The sequence below is a fragment of the Clinocottus analis genome, unplaced genomic scaffold, assembly GCF_023055335.1.
Source record: "Clinocottus analis isolate CAN_PGR_092001 unplaced genomic scaffold, fCliAna1.0.p SCAF_325, whole genome shotgun sequence".
Lineage (NCBI taxonomy): Eukaryota > Metazoa > Chordata > Actinopteri > Perciformes > Cottidae > Clinocottus > Clinocottus analis.
This window is the reverse complement of record NW_027176071.1, coordinates 1-16,538: the sequence shown is the minus strand read 5'-3', so window position 1 is coordinate 16,538 and position 16,538 is coordinate 1. Positions and strand designations below refer to the sequence as shown.

Sequence of the window (16,538 nt, the reverse complement as noted above, 5' to 3'; positions counted from 1 at the left end):
CCCTACACATCTGCCGTTCACCCCATGTGGGGATTTGTGTGATCCACCACGGACTCACCAGATTTGTAGTGTGGTGCGGGTACAGCCATCTGCACTGTGGCCTCTGCCCCCTCCACCTTTGTGTTGGGTGGAGCCAACAGGTAGAGGAGCCCACCCCACAGGTTCCACACCTGCATCATCTGGGAGGTGATGGGAAATCGCTCGTGAACACATGGTGCTCTCTTCAAGTCGTCGCCCTTCAGGTAGTCTGTTTGACAGCCGATCTGGATCTGAGGAGGAAAGCGTGTTACTGACTGTCAAGTGTAGTTTTTGTAATATTCATACCCCACAAGACCCGTTGACTCTCCTCTTCTTAGATACCAAGGACGACAAGGAGCCGATTTGTTAAATATAAACACACTATAAACTTATTTGTGTACAGCACCTTCCAGTCTTTGTTGACAATCTCTGCTGGCAGGGAAATGTAGGTCTTCATACCAGGAGAGAGGTAGAGCCCTGTACTGATCCACTCCAATCCAGCTGACACACAAACAACACACATAATTCAACATGACTTGTGGTCAACACGCACTGCTAGGTTGCAGGAATCATGGGGATACTTCTCTAACACCAATTATTTCAAAGAAGAGTATCACAACTGTGCTCATTCTGCATGAAAGTTGTAGCTCACAAACAGTTTGTCCACAACAACGAGGTCTGACCTGCCGTGTTGACATCGATCTTGATTTTGTGGTTGTAGACGACTGGCATCAAGGGGTTGTCCCTGATCAGGTAGGGCAGAAGGGCCTCCGGATCTGAGCAGACCTTATACACCTCTGACCCCAGACTGAGGAGCAGGTGGTCTTTGGGACTCTTCACAGGACAGTCGTGGCACACCTGGAAAGAAAGAACGCAAAGGTGTCGCCGTGACACACCTCAGCTTTTGTGCCGCTCGACTGGAACAAGTCCGTCGAGCTTTTGTGTTACTTCGTCGACTCACCTGAGGCATGTCCGACTGCATCACGATGTAAGTGAGGGTGGACAGCACCTGTTTATAGGAGGGGCACTCGTGAGCCTTCATGTTCAAGAAGGTGCCGCAGTCCCTGCCCAGCCTCTTGAGGTGCTCCTCCTCGTGCTTGTCCAGCTCCACGCTGTGAGACACGTGCTTGGCGAAGCGGTGCAGGAGGTGGCGGAAGTGGTAGGAGTCTTTGATGGCCTTGCTTGGCACGGGGGCCTCGTATAAACCTCCACCGACGGTATGCCTCAACAAGGTCAAGCCCATTGTGTTCAGGATTTTGTTCCCTGAAAGACATCCCAGCAAACCCGATTTGATTAACTCATTGTTGAAACTATTAAGTTTAGGGTGGGTTCCTAGAATGTTTGGCTATGCAAAATGGCCTATCAATGGGAAACTATGTTCTCTTTCTGGACATCAAACAGTGTCTTCTGTCTCTCGATCTTTTGTGTATTTTAACGTCTAGTCATTTCAAACTCATGACTCTTGCCTCCCGACCCCGGCTTCCTGTGTTTGGTCATGCCTTTAACTCATCAACCAGAGTGCCTGTCCTACTCCTAGTGAATGCCATTGTGTGGGACTTTACCTTACCATCTCCCCTTAATCACTAAGTCCCTGGGCCTTTTGCAGACCATTCTCCTACGTCCTTACAGTAGTGCTCAAGCATCCTTCTCCCCCGAGTGCTTGTGTCTTCCTGCCCTGTGTCCAAACGGCTCATTTAGGCACTTTGGCCTCATTGCAAATGTACCCCTCTTCCATTAAACTGCTGAAATGATCCAGGCAGCACCTGCTCTCCTGCATTTTGGCACCTTTCTTTTGCAGCCACTGAACCAACAACTCCAGTGGTCATTCAGCTGGTTGCCTCTTGATGGCGCCAATTTGCTCTGGTTGAACTGTGCAGAGGCGAGAAAATCTTTTTTCACTTCTATCAGTGGCACTTTTTTATGGTCACAGCCAGATGCTGATGTACTATGAATTGCATCTCTCCCCTCTCAAAGACGACCGGCCAAGACTTTGGATCCGGTATAAACACTCTTACCTTTTAGATGTGGTCAGAAAACATGTTGTAAAGCACTTTTTTAAGCATAACACAGCCCATAATCGTCCCGTTTGTGGAGGAGATAGTGTGTCGATGTGCCACACATTGCCCAATACATTATCACGCCAAGATAAACATTCTGCTTTGTATGCATTGCGTTATATCAGCGTGGAACAAACTCGGCAGTGTCGAATGCGACTCTGCTGGTGCACTATCATACCTGGGAAATCTGTTACTTCGTTTTCCCCAGGGTGCGACTGTGCCCAGTACCAGGCGTGTCCACCGATCAGCAGGCCTCCTCCCTCTGCCACAAACTGTTGGATTTCCTCCTTGTGATCATCGCTGTACGCTGTGCACACAAATACGCTCAGGTCTTCTCTGAAGTTAGTCTTCTCGCACCGCAATCCCGACTTGTTGAGAATGTCGAAGGCGACGTTTGGCGCGACACCGACGACCCCTTGCCGACCTTCATCCAGCCAATGAAGAGCATTTTTCCAAAATGGAGCCAGTGCCTGCAATAAAAGGAAGTTATTACAAGAAAGGCAGATCAGCACCCATCTCATTATTTGGCACGCCAGAACTTATGACTTATGACTCTGATGTAAACTCCACCTCTCGTCCCAGAACCCCTTCATGTGTGACCACAATGACTCGTCCCTGCCCATAGTAGGTTCCTGCCAGGAATGGCTGTCCACCGGTCGTGGTCCCGATGGGAAAGGCCAGCGGGCCGTGGACCAGAACCTCAGAAGCCAGCATTCCACCTTGGAGGTCAAACTCTGAAATCCCCTGCAGTAAGAACTGCAAGTCATCCTCAAAATCCTTACCGAGCCTGTATTTGAAAGAGAAAGATAGATGTCGACTATGTTGTTAAGTGTATTAAATGAGTGTATCGATCACATTTTTTTAATTTTTCAAACTTTTTGATAGTCTAATGGGATATTTTCATCTTCATCACAAACATCCTGACAAAAGAATATTTGGACAAACACATTTGACAAACAGTTTTATATTATTATGAAAGTAATTACATTCTAATATATTCATTATACATTATATTTGTTATATTATACACAAAAACATGTTCTATATTGATATTACGATTGAAAAGTGGAGGGCCAAGAATGCAGAGAGGTTTTAAGATTAAAAACAATACATGAAAAGTACATTAAACACTCACACGACGGCCATCCAGGAAGATGGAATCTGCGGGTAGACAGGCAGGCACTCTACCTCACCCGCGTGGTCAGAGAAGTAGATCCCTGATACACCAGAAACCTTATTGCCATCGAACTGAAGCAGCGCGTTCTCTTTCGGGTGGTCTGCAGACCAGCTCCACGCCTGCCCTGCCAGCAGCACTCCTCCTCCGGCTTTCATAAAAGCCACCAGGTCCTTCACGTCCGCACCAACGCTGTAGGCGTCCGTCACGTACACACCAACCGCCCGATTGTCACTAAAGGCCCCGACAACGGTGACCTGGAAGCTGGATTTGCTGAGGTTATCGGCGGCTTTCTTGACGTTTGTGTGGACCCCCACAGAGACATTGTCGGATCTGTCTCCTCTCAGCCAGGTCAGAGCGTTCTCCACCAGAGCAGGAAAGGTGGTCAGGTAGCCCTCGTGACCCAGGACCACAATCCTCCCACGGCCGTACAGAGAGGCCGCCATCAGGACCTGACCTTTGCTGTTCATTGCTAAAGGAAAGGCGTGGTCTCCAGTCAGCACCAGGTCACTGGGGACCAAGGGGCCACGGAGGTCCAGCTCTCTCATGCCTCTCATCAGGGTCACATAGGCCCCTTCAAGGGGATTTTCCTTGGTTTGGGTGGACATGGCGAGAAGGATCGATGCTCTGAAGATCGGATGAAGAGGCTGAAGAGTAAAGTCAGATGTGTAGTTAAACAGTTGCACCTAGATGTATGTTGTGTAGTTGACAGATTTAGATTAAATCAACAACTTGTTTTATTTACATATTGTAATATATATATATATATATATATATATATATATATATATATATATATATATATGTATATATATATACTATATATATATATATATATATATATATATATATATTGTTCTACTGCTGATAGCATAGGTACCAGGTGTTTACCCCAAAACAACACCTAAAAGCAAAAAGTATTTGTCTTACCTGAAATTCAAGTTGTCTTTCTGCTTGTATTATGAGACAGTTTTCCAGACAGGCAATCCAACAAGGACACCAGCTGACAGGAGAAAAGAGGGAAAAGAAGTGAGAACAGCATTGAGTAGTTGGTGGAGAATAAAAACAGGAGGTGGGACTTCAGTGACTACAACCAGTTCAAACATCAATAGATAGTCTGTATAAACCCATTCGTCTGTCATCATGCGCAGTGTGTGAATACACCCTGAACCTGCTTATCCTGTCGGGGCAGTACATGTTTGTGGATGTTTAGAGCACAACATAGTGGCAGTAAAATAAAGCAGCAAGACCATATGTGTTTAAATGATGGTTGAATAGTATAATATATCTGCTTTTTGCAAACACCAGCACCCCCTCTTTCAATGTCAAAAGTCTGTGTTGTGTGGGGCTATTCTAATTCTTTTCAATATGGCACATTTTGAATATAAAGTTAGAAATAACGTGAATATAACATGAACGCTCTGCTGAAATATGTCTGAAACATTTTCTATGTCGCATCTAAATTAAACAAACTAAAGTAAAAACCAAAAGGTTTTCTTCAACAAACATTACATTAGTATAGTCACAAACCGTGTTTCGAAAATATGCCATAGTAGAGTCATTAAAAACATAAGATTAAATAGTATAACAAGAAGGAAAGGTGACGATCTGGCATTTCTTTCTAATTAGACAAATCTATGCGCATATAGAAGTGATGCATCCAAACTAGGAAGTAAGTACAGGAATAGAAAATGTGTCATCTTGTCTTATTTCATGCGTGTGTCTTGATCTTACCTTTTTCTCTTTCTCTTTTACTTTTGTCTGACAGACTGGGTGGAGACGCAAACAGCTCAGTCGCTCAGGTATGTTAACTTTCTGTGCTACACAACACTCAAGCCCGAAACTCATTACGATGCAGAATAAACAACATTTTTACTTTTTTTTAAAAACAATCTGAATTCAATGAGATGAAGTATACTTTACCGTGGTGGGGGCGTGGCTTTTATTTTCTGACAATCATCAAGAATTATAAGACGTTTGAAATCCCGGAAAACTCAAAAATCATGAGCGGAACATTCAAGGACGTCACGTTTCCAAACGAGCCTATTTTCACCCTGGACAGCGGGTGCACCCTCAAAATAAGCCCCCATCCGGTTTGCTTCACTGACAACCGGCTAGATACAAAGAAGTTGTAGCAAAACATAGTAACGTGTCACGCGTGTAATAAACGCGGGCGCCTCCGTGTGATAAGTATATTGTTTCTGTGTTTCGGTTCATACTTTTTAAATTAATTAAATCTTCCACAAACACGCCATTAAAGCTCAAAGTGGGAGCCGCTCGCGGAGATGTCGTGCACGCTGGTTGGCCGCTCTGGAGCTCGGGTCCCGCTGCAGGACGGACGGGCAGTGATTCTGGGCCGGGGCCCGGACACCGGAGTCACCGACAAGAAGTGCTCCAGGCACCAGGGTGAGGACGTTTTATTTATGACACCTCACGCGAAGAAATACACTTCACGCAGCCCATTTGGCGTGAAAGCAGTTCACAAGCCATTAATTAATTCTGCTTATAATAACAGTGAGAGTGCACGTGGAGAAGTTGCTGAGTTTAATTTAAAAGCAAGTAATTCAACACTGCTTTTTTTTTTCTTCATGAAAATAATGAAATTAGACCCTCGATGGGGAAGCAAATACCAACATTGATAGAAAAGGTGTCTTCAGTATCTCGCCACAGTAGTTGTGCCTATGTAAATAATACAGAGCTGCAATCATCTGTCATTATTGATTCATCTGCTTTTGTTCTCGATTAGTCATCTCGTCTATTAAGGGACATTTAGTAAAGCTGACATGCACATTGCATGTTTCTGCATTATTGCTTAAAAAAGTGGATTAGTCTATTAAATAATTCTCAAAAATTGTCACCATTCTGCTCCAAATGAACATCCAACTGTGTGTGTTTATGTGTCTGTGAGTATCCATTATGGTAATAGGTGTTTTCCTTGGGTTTCTTTCAGTGAAGGTGGTGGCTTGCTACGCAGACCAGGATGTTGTTGTCACTCAGGTATGAAAACAAACCTGGAGTCCCATCCCATTGGCACAGTTCATGATTCACTTAGTTATGTCATCGTCTAGACACACCCTGGCTATCCAACACCCTTTGAACTAGCTGTGTATGCATACAGGATGCGCTCCAAAGCTCACGCATATCTTATTTTTCTTCCAACAGTTGGGGGCCAATCCCAGTTTCCTGGACGGTGAGAAACTGGGCCGGAGCCAGTCCGGTAAACTCAGCCACGGTGGCACCCTCTTCCTGGTTTACCAGAGCCACCCGTTTAAACTGCACTACTCCCCGAGCTCAAACGGAACGGCCCCCAGCAGCGCACAGAAAGGCCTGAAAGCCACCGACAAGACAAAAGGAGGAAGGACCGGGAAAGACAAAGGGCCGCAGTCCAGTTCAATCCCCAAACGCAGTTTAAAGGATTTCTTTTCTACCTCTCCCATGAAGGTCTCACATGTTAATTATTGTATTGACACATATTAGGGCACCAACAAGGATGTTGTCTTAGTTTTAGTCCGAGTGAAGCCAGATGCTCGCTTACCTAAACTAACATACATATATTATTGTGCTTGCTGTCTGGATCTAGTAAAGAGACTATAAAAGAGAGAATCAAAAGAGGGAATCATTAAGTTTAAGCTGCTCTGTGTTCCTGAACACAATTGCAAGCTATCTCAAAAGTCAGTTAGTTAGCATGATGTCACTTGTATCGGCCCGAGAGAGAACTTTTGATTCCTTGTTGGTTGAATAAATGGAACAAAATGGCCAAATAAAAGAAGATAAAAAACAAATCCCCACTGAGCTGAACTGGTTTCTTGAGAGAAATTCAGCGCCATCGTCATAAAACTCAGATTCTCGGTTTAATCTGTCCTTTAAATTTCTGGAAGGGAATTGATTATTTTTGCTCAATTCATTAAAAATAAAATAAAAACACATGTGTAAGTTCAAAGTTAACACTGGATCACAAGAAAGATTAACATTTTGGTGCCACAGAATGAAATTGAATCCGTTTAAAGAGAATTTGCAACATTATTTAAACTGTATTTTAATCCAGTTTTTCAAATTACTCCTTGTTGTTTCAACACATGTATTATTTAATGTATCTTATTTGCCTACTCCTGTAAATATAACAACTTTGAAGACTAGCAACTTTAATAATAATAATGTTTTTTTTCTCCTGTAAAGTCCACTAAAAGACATCTGAGTCCAGAGAGCGGAGGCCCTGAGGTGAAGCGCCAAAGACGAGGAGAGGAGGACGAAGATGAGGACGAGGAGAGAATGGTGGAGGAGAAGCTCAAGCAGCTGCAGGAGTTGGCAGAGAAGTCGATGACGCAGAGCGGTAACGGCACCCGGCCTTCGTCGTCCTCTTCATCCTCTTCGAAGGAATGTCTCCAGAGCAGCTGGGAGCAGATCGGCAGCCTGATGCTCTACACGGCTGCTGGCGTCAGAGGGAGTGAAAAGGTGGGAGCCGTTTCCAATAGAGCGGCTTCAGTGATTAATCCTCCAGCTGAAACCGGTTTCAGCGTCTGAGATCAGAGAGTTTTGTGGTTGAAAACTTTAATCCATCCATTTCCATCTTTTCTGATCAAAAATGAAAATAATTGTGGTTTGCAGTTTATTGTTTTATTGTTCGTCGTGCAGATTGCTGGGTTTGACATCGACGGCTGCATCATCACCACCAAGTCGGGGAAAGTCTTTCCCACTTCTCCAGACGACTGGAGGTTTGTCTGCACCTTCCCTTTTGAAATAGTCTCTCTCTGATTCATCGTAATATTGATCAGCTTTTGCGTCCATTGATCAGGATCCTGTACCCTGAGATTCAGCCCCGGCTGGCCAGCTTGCTCAAGAGAGGATTCAAGGTGAGGATTACCCACAATGCAACAGTTTAGAAGATGTAGCAACCTGTGCAATGTGTCACTGTGTTTTACCCCCGTCCCCCCTCCCCCCCTCTCTCTCTCCGCCTCCTACAGGTGGTGTTCTTCACCAACCAGATGGGGATCGCTCGAGGCAAACTGCAACCAGACGACTTCAAGTCCAAAGTGGAGGACATCCTCGCCGCGCTGCAGCTCCCCGTGCAGGTCGGTCGTGTTGCGGGTTTTTTTTTTTTTCTGACTCTCGCCGTTCTCCTGATTTATTGTTCAAAACCAACGGACGCGTGTGTCTCTGCGTCTCAGGTGTTCGTCTCCACCAGCCCTGGAGTCTACAGGAAGCCGGTGATAGGAATGTGGAATCACCTGTGTGAGAAGGTGAATGTTAAGAGAGAGAGAGAGAGAGAGAGAGAGAGAGAGGGATTAATATGAACACACACCCGTGTTGTAGAAGCGCCACGCCTCGGGTGCCGTGTTTGCACGGCGACGGAGGGAAACAAAAGTGATCATCACTGCACGCAAATTCAGATGAGTCACGAGAGCCGCCCTTTAATCCCATCGGCGAGGTCCTGTTTGACAATAAACAGTCGTTTCTGGTTTTAACTCTGACTTCTCTGGTGTTTCGTGCTCAGGCCAACGGCGGCGTGACCGTGGACAAGACGGAGACGTTCTACGTCGGAGGTGAGCGTTGTGTGTGTGTGTCGCACAACAGGATAAACTTTCCGCGCCTCTCAGTGGTCTGATATGGTATCGCATTCAACTTTTGGATCAAGCCTACTTCCTTAAACCCGAAAAACAAACTAGCTGAAATCTTGAAGCTGATTTTTGTTTAATGCTACACCAAAAAACTAATCATAAAAGTGCAGAAATGCAACAAAAATAACCGTCTTGCTAGCTCACACAACACACTCACTCACTGACTCACACTCACTCACACACACACTCACACAGAGACACACATACAGAATCAGCTCTATTAGCTCCGGTCTCACATTTCTCTCGTCATACACACACACATATTATATAGAATAAACCAGATGAATATTTTTTTAAAGACAGCAGAGTGGTGCAGGTGTCTGTTCCTTTGTCTGCGTCTAACTTCCAGTGTGTGTGCTCAGATGCTGCAGGAAGGCCAGAGAACTGGGCTCCAGGGAGGAAGAAGAAGGATTTCTCCTGCAGCGACCGACTGGTGAGACGTGATGGATTCATTAGAGGCGTCGCCTCAGCCATTCACACTCCTGCTCACAGGTGGCTTCACTGATGCCATATTCAAACGCTACATGCCGCTCCTCACAATCCTGCCTTGAGGGTCGTGTGTGAGTGTGTGTGTGTGTGTCATCCTAAATGTCACTACATGCTTCCTATTGAACCCTAATGAGTGAAAGATAAGAATTTAAACCAATGTGAGCGTTTACTTAGAAGTTTCTTCCTTTTTTTTTGGTTTTTGCAGTTTGCTCTGAACATCGGAGTGCAGTTCCACACCCCAGAGGAGTACTTCCTGGGCTGGAAGAGCGCCCCCTACAGCCTGCCTAGCTTTGACCCTGTGAGTACAGTGAACATACTCGCTGTGCACTGTGTGTGTGTTTCTTCTTCGGTTTGTTGAGAATCTTCATGTTCTTCTTTACCTGAACCTCCAGAGGACGCTTGGCTCCGCCGCCGCGCTGTACGACCCTCCGACCGCCTCGCTGACCTCCGGCAGCACCGAGGTCGTCGTGGCCGTGGGTTTCCCTGCATGTGAGAGACAACGGGCGGTTTAACCCTCACGACGCACGCCTCCTCTTCCCTTCCCTCACACCAACACCACGTTCACCTTGTTTCCTCCTCTCTTCCCGCACAGCCGGGAAATCCACCTTCTTCCACGCCCACGTCGTCCCCAAAGGCTACGTGTACGTCAACAGGGTGAGCGGGTTTTAAAGAACATCTGGTTTCATTCCAGCTTTTCTGCTTCCACACACACGTTGCGTAACTGTTTTAAAGATGCTGTTATTAGAACAATAATGAGAAACGCCAACACAAAGGTCATTATGATTTTTTGGCTCTTTCCTTTAAATTACATGTCATTTAGCTGACGCTTTTATCTAAAGCGACTCACAATAAGTGCATTCAACCGTGAGTGCCAACAAGAATCAGGAAAGTACAATTTCTTTAATAAAGTCAAACTACAAAGTGCGATCAGTAAGAGACATTTAAGTGCTGCTAAAGTGCTGCTACTGCGCTACCTTCCTCATTCAAGGTGAAGTCCTTGAAGTCCCCGGTGACTCATTGTTTCTTTCTCTATCAGGACACACTCGGTTCGTGGCAGAGCTGCGTTTCGGCGTGCGAGCGCGCCCTGAAAGAAGGCCGCAGCGTCGCTGTGGACAACACCAACCCAGACCCCGAGTCTCGCAAACGGTGAAGCACAACTCATTGTGTGTCTGTGTGTGTGTGTCCCTGCATGTTTCAGTGTGCATATACGCTCAGGATCTCTCTCTCTCTGGAGTGCATCCCTCTGGGTCCTTTTTAATCCTCTTCCGGCTCTTTAATCTGGTTCAAACACACAAGTCGCTGCGGCCTGCAGCTTGTACCTGCAATTGTTTTTCTTTGTTTGTGAACCCAGTAAATAAATAAATACCCTGCGTGTGTTTTCCAGGTATGTGGACGTGGCGAAGGCAGCAGGTGTGCAGTGTCGCTGTTTCCACTTCTCAGCCTCTCTGGAGGAGGCCAAGCACAACAACCGGGTACGTCGCTCCTCCTCTCCACGCTTTGGTTTGTTTGATTCTGGCAGGGGTTATTTTATTTGTTTTATTTTATTTTATTTATTTATTTCATTTGGAATTATTTACTTTTTGTCTGTTATTTATTGTAATATGGATTTATTTTATTTATTTATTTGTTTCATTAAATTTGTAATTTTAGTTTTTGTATTTCATTTATTTATTTTATTTATAATTATTTAGTTTTTGTACGTTATTTATTTATTTTATTTCATTTGTGATTTTGTAATTATTTAGTTTTTGTATTTTATAAACATTATTTATTATTATTATTATTTTAACGCCTTGTTGTTCTCAGTTCCGTGAGATGGCTCCATCGAACACTAAACACGCCAAGGTCAGCGACATGATTTTCCACCATTACAAGTAAGTGATGCTCAGATTGTATTTGTTTCTGTGTTGAAATGAGATTCTGACACAGTGGGGGTTTAAATCCCTGCAGTAGAAGCTCTTCTCAGCATCGTCTCTGGTGTTGACCTCTGACCTCTGACTCTCTGTCTGGACAGGAAACACTTCGTGGCTCCTGCGCTCACCGAGGGATTCTGCGAGATCCTGCAGATCCACTTTGTCCCGAACTTCAAGGACGGCCAATCAGAGACTTTGTACCGGCAGTTTTCAGAGGGCTGATTGGCCGGCCGGCTTCCTAACGCCTTTCAAATCCTCACAGGAAAAACAAAAGAGTGAGACCAAGTTAGTCTGTTAGCTTCAGCTCGTTTGGGCTCTTACCAACTCGACGTAGTCATACGAATGTACGTGTATATTTCCATTATATGTTGGGGTAAGAAAGAATCACTAAAAACAACAATAATTACTTTTCTTTTTAATGTTTTGTATGAAAAAGAAGCTTCCGTCCCCTTGAAAAAGTGATTTTACACCACAGCTGTGAAAATCATGTTATACTTTTGACAATAAAGCTTTGGGAAAAACAACTTGACATCAATGTCTGTGATTATTCCAACATTCCTCGCACAGATAAAAGGTCTTTCATCAAACTGTTAGCACTAAAAGAAAGAAGTCTGTGCCAGTTTCTTCTGTTTAACAAAGAAGAGAAAGACACTTGTTACTGATAAACCTCTGCAGCCATTTTACTTTTTTTTTAAACGCTAAACCGTTGAATCCCGCGTCGCGCTCTTGCTTCTCAGTCGACATCCGGCAGGAACTGCACGTCCTCCCCGAGATGCTGCTTCAGCCAGGGCATCACCTGGAACAGGTCGATGTGAAGGTCCCGGCCGTCTGGAGGCGGCTTCGTGTCCTTGTGGGTCTGGCTGCACGGGTCCCTCGTGCCCCAGCTCACGACTCCCACCTGGGGGATGGAAACGAGACAAAACGTCCACATGGTGCCGATTGAAATGACTCATAAATATAATATAGTAAAGCTTCAATAAGTGCCTCTCTGACCTGAAAGTAGCGCTTCCTCTTCTGCAGAAACAAGGATCCGCCGGAGTCCCCTGTGCCAAAGAGAGAGACGCCCCGGTGTAAAGATTAGAAAACTTTATTGATCCCCAAAAGCCATACAGACGACAACAGACAAAGTTCACAGTGCGCAGCAGACAAACACATTACAAAGGAAAAAGCCACATGGAACAAGACACATGGAGGGGCTGAATCTAAAAAACTAAACTAAAGGTGTTGGTTAAAACACTCGAGCTAAGATCCCCTGATAAGAAACATGAAGAAAGGATTTACGCCTCCTCTAGTGTTCCTATTCCAGATTAATTTACTACCCAGATGGATCCCAAGATGTGTATATGACTGGACAATCTGGTTTACTTGGAAGGGATTTACATTTTCTTTTGGACAAAGTAGGACATTTTGCTTCCTCCAAAGTGGGGCGTGCCAGAGAAAAGTTTGAGAACCGCTGCACTGAACTGAATTCACTGACGCGGCGTCCAGACCTTTGCAGCTGAGGGCGTCCTGGTACGCCGCGGATCCGCCGGAGCAGAGGAATCTGTCGGGTACGTACTCCTCCAGGGTCACGTCGGTGGGCTCTCTGAGCGTCCGCCTCGCTTTCTCCACGCAGCTCGGCCTCTGCGCGACGGTTTCGAGAAGAAGAAAAAAAACGACTGACGCTTTTGATCGCAACGACGTGTTTCTCTTTTCCCTCCGTCACCTCACCTGACTCCCCGTGTGGACGTGCGTGTGCTTGAGTTTGCTGTTCTTATGGATAAAGAAGGCGGGCGTCTCCTCGTGCGGGAGCAGCTCCTGCCCTGAATCATGAGAGGATACGGAACGAGTCGTCGCGTACTCTTTATAATATATCAATGTCTTTTTTTGGGGGGTTTTTGAGAGGCGGAAAAGGTCAAAAGGTCACGTACTGTGCTGCTGACAGGTGGAGTTGACTCTCTTCATGGCTCGATCCCCTGGTATGGTACACGGCAAGCAGATAGGTCTGTTGTAGGAGACACACACACACACACACACACATATGATAGTTGCAACAGATTTATTCCCTTTTTTAAGCTAGAAAATGGCAAAAATTTCCAGACACGCCCTTTTCATTTCAAAATTTTGAAAGCTTCTGATTTAAAATCCTGAGTTTAGCTCTGCGGTGAGGTAAGGTAAGGTAAGGTAAGGTGAGGTGAGGTAAGGTGTGTTCACTGTCTCACCTGGCCCCCCAGGAGAGCGGGATGCTCCCGTTCACCTGAATCAGAGCGACGTCGTAGTCGTAGAACTCCGACACGTTCCTGCGCGCGAGCGCCCTGACGTTGAACTCCGGGTGAACGAGCACCTTCTGGGAAACCGCCATGCCCTCACCTGGGAGCCGGACGGAGCCGCTCGTTAGGACGGAAAACAGGAAAAGAACTGATCCAGAGCCGCCGTTTGCTTTTTGTAGAGCACCGAAGCCAAAGAAATGTTATGCTAGACATGTGCTCTCAAGGTGAACATGTGTCAGGTGGGCACTGCTGTATGTTTCTACATCAGATTGTATGTTTCTAAAAGTCCCTCTCCAGCTTCAACATCATGAGAAAACATTTGAAACCAGCCGTCATGTCTGTTAAGTGTGTATAAATGTGCACCGCCTGGGAAGTAATGATTACCTTAGTGTTCATACTTCATACACACCTGTCACTTTACACTTGTTTAAAGTTTGTCTCCGCACTTTATTTAAATTTTTTGTTCTATTGTAAATTGAATACGCTCCTATTTCTTGTGTCTATCGTTTCCGCCAAGACAAATTCCTTGTATGTAAAAAACCTACGTGGCAATACATTGTTCTGACACTTTGCTGTGTGTTTTTATGCTTTGCTGCTAATTTACTTAAAGATTGTTGCAGGACAAATTCTTTTTTTCACTCGACTTAGCCGTTTTCCCATCGGCCCGCTTCACCCCTCTTCAGTCCATTCTTGCTATTTTCTCTCTCTCTCTCTCTCTCTCTCTCTCTCTCTCTCTCTCTCTCTCGCTCCCCCTGAATCCCCCTGAATCTCCAGAAAGCTTTTCTCCGTACTGACCGTGCCGTATGTGCAGCTGCTCGGGGACGTCCGTGCTGGCTCGGACAAGGCAGTGAGCGGCCGTCAGCACCCAGTTCGGGCTCACGATGGACCCGACGCACGGCCCCTTCTACGAGGGAGGAGAGCGTCGAGAGAAAAGAAAATAGCCAATCTGAAATGTCAAACAGACGGAGAGTCACTGACCTTGGGCGCCGTCAACAAGCTGACGTGCCAGGGCCGGGTGCGGGCCTGCTTCCCGTCGTGCTCCTGAGCGACTCCACACATCGTCACGCTCTTGTCGCCTGAGAGGTGAAGCACGAGCATGTCAAGTGTCGGTGTTACACTTCCAATGAGCTTCGTAGTGTAAGACAGAACACACACACACACACACACACTCACGGGCATAACACTCCTACTCACTGATGATGCTGTTGAACACGTGGCCCAGGATCTGGAAGTCCTTCACCACGAAGACGTGCTTCTCGCCGCGTTTCTTCGAGGCTAAAGAGTTCAGCTGATCTCTGTTCACTCGATCCCCGATACCGAATACATAGACGTCTGAACAAAACGCAACAAATAAAGACTCGTTGCCTTTTGTATTCACAGGATGAGTCTTCTCCGTTGGCCTGAACAGAATCACAAAGTTATAGCTATTTCATAATTTAATTGGTTTTCACAAACAGACTAAATGTATTTGAAGTATTTTTCCGCCGCACCGAGCTGTAGCATTGAAGGCACAGGTAGAAAATCCACAGCCCGCCTCCGGTTTACATGCACATCACACACACTTAAAAACCAACACATCTGATTTATGATCACAATCGTGTGTTTACATATACGTACGAAGAGTCAAATTCCACATATGTGTAAACACACATGACCAATAAAGCTGCTTCTGACCAGTGAAAGTGTTTCTTTAGAATCAGTAGCGTAGCTCAAATGTAAATACTGTGTGTGTGTGTGTGTAAGGTGTATTGAAGCGTTGATACCCAGCATTGTTTCGTCGGTGTGATCCTGGGTCGTGTGGCTGTAGCCCAGCAGATTTCGGATCTGGTTCAGGGCCAGCAGAGGCTTGTTGCCGGTGTTGGAGTGACCTGCGGACGCGGATAGAGAATGAGCGGCGGCGACACGCTGAGCGGAAGAGGAACCATGTAAAACAGATGCTTTTTCACACGTCTGTGTGTGTGTGTGTGTGTCTTCACCGTCCGTCTCTATGATGACGATGTTCTGCGTCTCGTTGAAACGGTTCCCGCCGCTGTTCTTCAAGTAGCTCATCACCTCGCCGACGCGCCGCAGCGCGGCGTGGAGGTTGGTGCCCGTCCTGCTCCCGTGGCCTGCGGGCGAACAGACAGTGTGAACCGTCAAACGCATGTTTTCAGTTTGGACTTTGAACAGGAAGCGGCGACGACCACGACGAGTCCTACTGTGGTAGTCGAACTGCTCCAGGTTGTACACGACGTCGTCCACGCTGCCGCTCGTGTCCGCGTCTCTGATGTCCACGATGTCTCTGGCCTCGCTGGCGAAGGACAAGACGTGGAACTTCAGCTGCACCTCGTAGCTGTCCAACTAGCAGGGAAATGGAGGAGACATGAAGGCGATATGTTTCTCACACACACACACACACAGGAACACAACAATGTGTTTTATTGTCTGGACCTTTTGGACGAGAGCGATGGTGGCGCCTCTGGATAATTCAAAGTCCTGCTCTCTGATGCTTCCCGATGTGTCCAGTAAAATGTAGACGTTCATACGACTGCCTTCAGCCACGCGGACGGTCCGGCCGAGGGAGATTTCACCTTACACACACACACACACACACACACATTGCAGTTGAATTCAGCGAGTTGCTCTTTAGGTTTTATGTATTATGTCTAATTGCGAATGGCACCTTTCCTTTTGGAGTCCGGTGAGGTCACGTCCATGACTCCGGCTAAGGACGCCGCCATGGCGGCCGCCACGACGCTGGCAGAGTCAAAGGTATTCGGGCCTGCAGTGAAGGACGGATGGTTTACTTTGAAAATAATATTTCACTGCCGCTGCTTAGATGCCCAATTGCCTGCTTGTCTCTGTTTTTTTTTATATCTTGAAACGTAGCTTCTGTTGCTTTAAAGGCGCAGTGCGTGGGATTTGCTGCCATCTAGTGGTCAAGTTGCAGATTGCTACCTTATTGCTTCCAACTTGAGTGACCTTTTGAAAGAAAAGCAACCGTAACCTTTTGGAAACCGTGCGTGAAAATCCTCCCGCTCTCA

At 46.1% G+C, this 16,538-nt stretch overlaps 2 protein-coding genes and 1 pseudogene across 2 annotated transcripts; 1 reads left to right on the top strand and 2 right to left on the bottom strand.

Annotated features, from left to right (window-relative positions):
• Positions 1-17: 17 nt before the first annotated feature.
• Positions 18-5,050, bottom strand: LOC137798931 (TRPM8 channel-associated factor homolog). Its single transcript, XM_068595956.1, has 9 exons — positions 4,984-5,050; positions 4,180-4,252; positions 3,211-3,896; positions 2,646-2,862; positions 2,254-2,545; positions 980-1,281; positions 702-876; positions 425-519; positions 18-269 (listed from the first exon to the last, which is right to left on the bottom strand). Exons 3-9 carry the CDS (start codon positions 3,855-3,857, stop codon positions 18-20), a joined length of 1,980 nt encoding a protein of 659 aa, XP_068452057.1. The 5' UTR covers positions 3,858-3,896; positions 4,180-4,252; positions 4,984-5,050.
• Positions 5,051-5,348: 298 nt separating this feature from the next.
• Positions 5,349-11,735, top strand: LOC137798930 (bifunctional polynucleotide phosphatase/kinase-like). Its single transcript, XM_068595955.1, has 17 exons — positions 5,349-5,655; positions 6,200-6,246; positions 6,412-6,690; positions 7,426-7,701; positions 7,882-7,961; positions 8,042-8,099; positions 8,211-8,318; positions 8,415-8,486; positions 8,741-8,789; positions 9,227-9,297; positions 9,559-9,651; positions 9,746-9,842; positions 9,946-10,007; positions 10,390-10,499; positions 10,738-10,825; positions 11,160-11,227; positions 11,368-11,735. Exons 1-17 carry the CDS (start codon positions 5,535-5,537, stop codon positions 11,486-11,488), a joined length of 1,800 nt encoding a protein of 599 aa, XP_068452056.1. The 5' UTR covers positions 5,349-5,534; the 3' UTR covers positions 11,489-11,735.
• Positions 11,736-11,999: 264 nt separating this feature from the next.
• Positions 12,000-16,276, bottom strand: LOC137798929 (complement factor B-like; annotated as a pseudogene).
• Positions 16,277-16,538: the final 262 nt, after the last annotated feature.

What these genes read in the sequence shown, in the direction of transcription:
- LOC137798931 (XM_068595956.1), bottom strand. Translation starts at nt 3,857, where the DNA reads ATGTCCACCCAAACCAAGGAAAATCCCCTTGAAGGGGCCTATGTGACC. An exon ending in CGAAGTAACAGATTTCCCAG is followed by an intron (nt 1,282 to 2,253) that starts GTATGATAGTGC and finishes GATGTCTTTCAG; the next exon opens with GGAACAAAATCCTGAACACA. An exon ending in TGCAGTCGGACATGCCTCAG is followed by an intron (nt 877 to 979) that starts GTGAGTCGACGA and finishes CTTTCTTTCCAG; the next exon opens with GTGTGCCACGACTGTCCTGT.
- LOC137798930 (XM_068595955.1), top strand. Translation starts at nt 5,535, where the DNA reads ATGTCGTGCACGCTGGTTGGCCGCTCTGGAGCTCGGGTCCCGCTGCAG. An exon ending in GGAGACGTTCTACGTCGGAG is followed by an intron (nt 8,790 to 9,226) that starts GTGAGCGTTGTG and finishes GTGTGTGCTCAG; the next exon opens with ATGCTGCAGGAAGGCCAGAG. An exon ending in AGGCCAAGCACAACAACCGG is followed by an intron (nt 10,826 to 11,159) that starts GTACGTCGCTCC and finishes TGTTGTTCTCAG; the next exon opens with TTCCGTGAGATGGCTCCATC.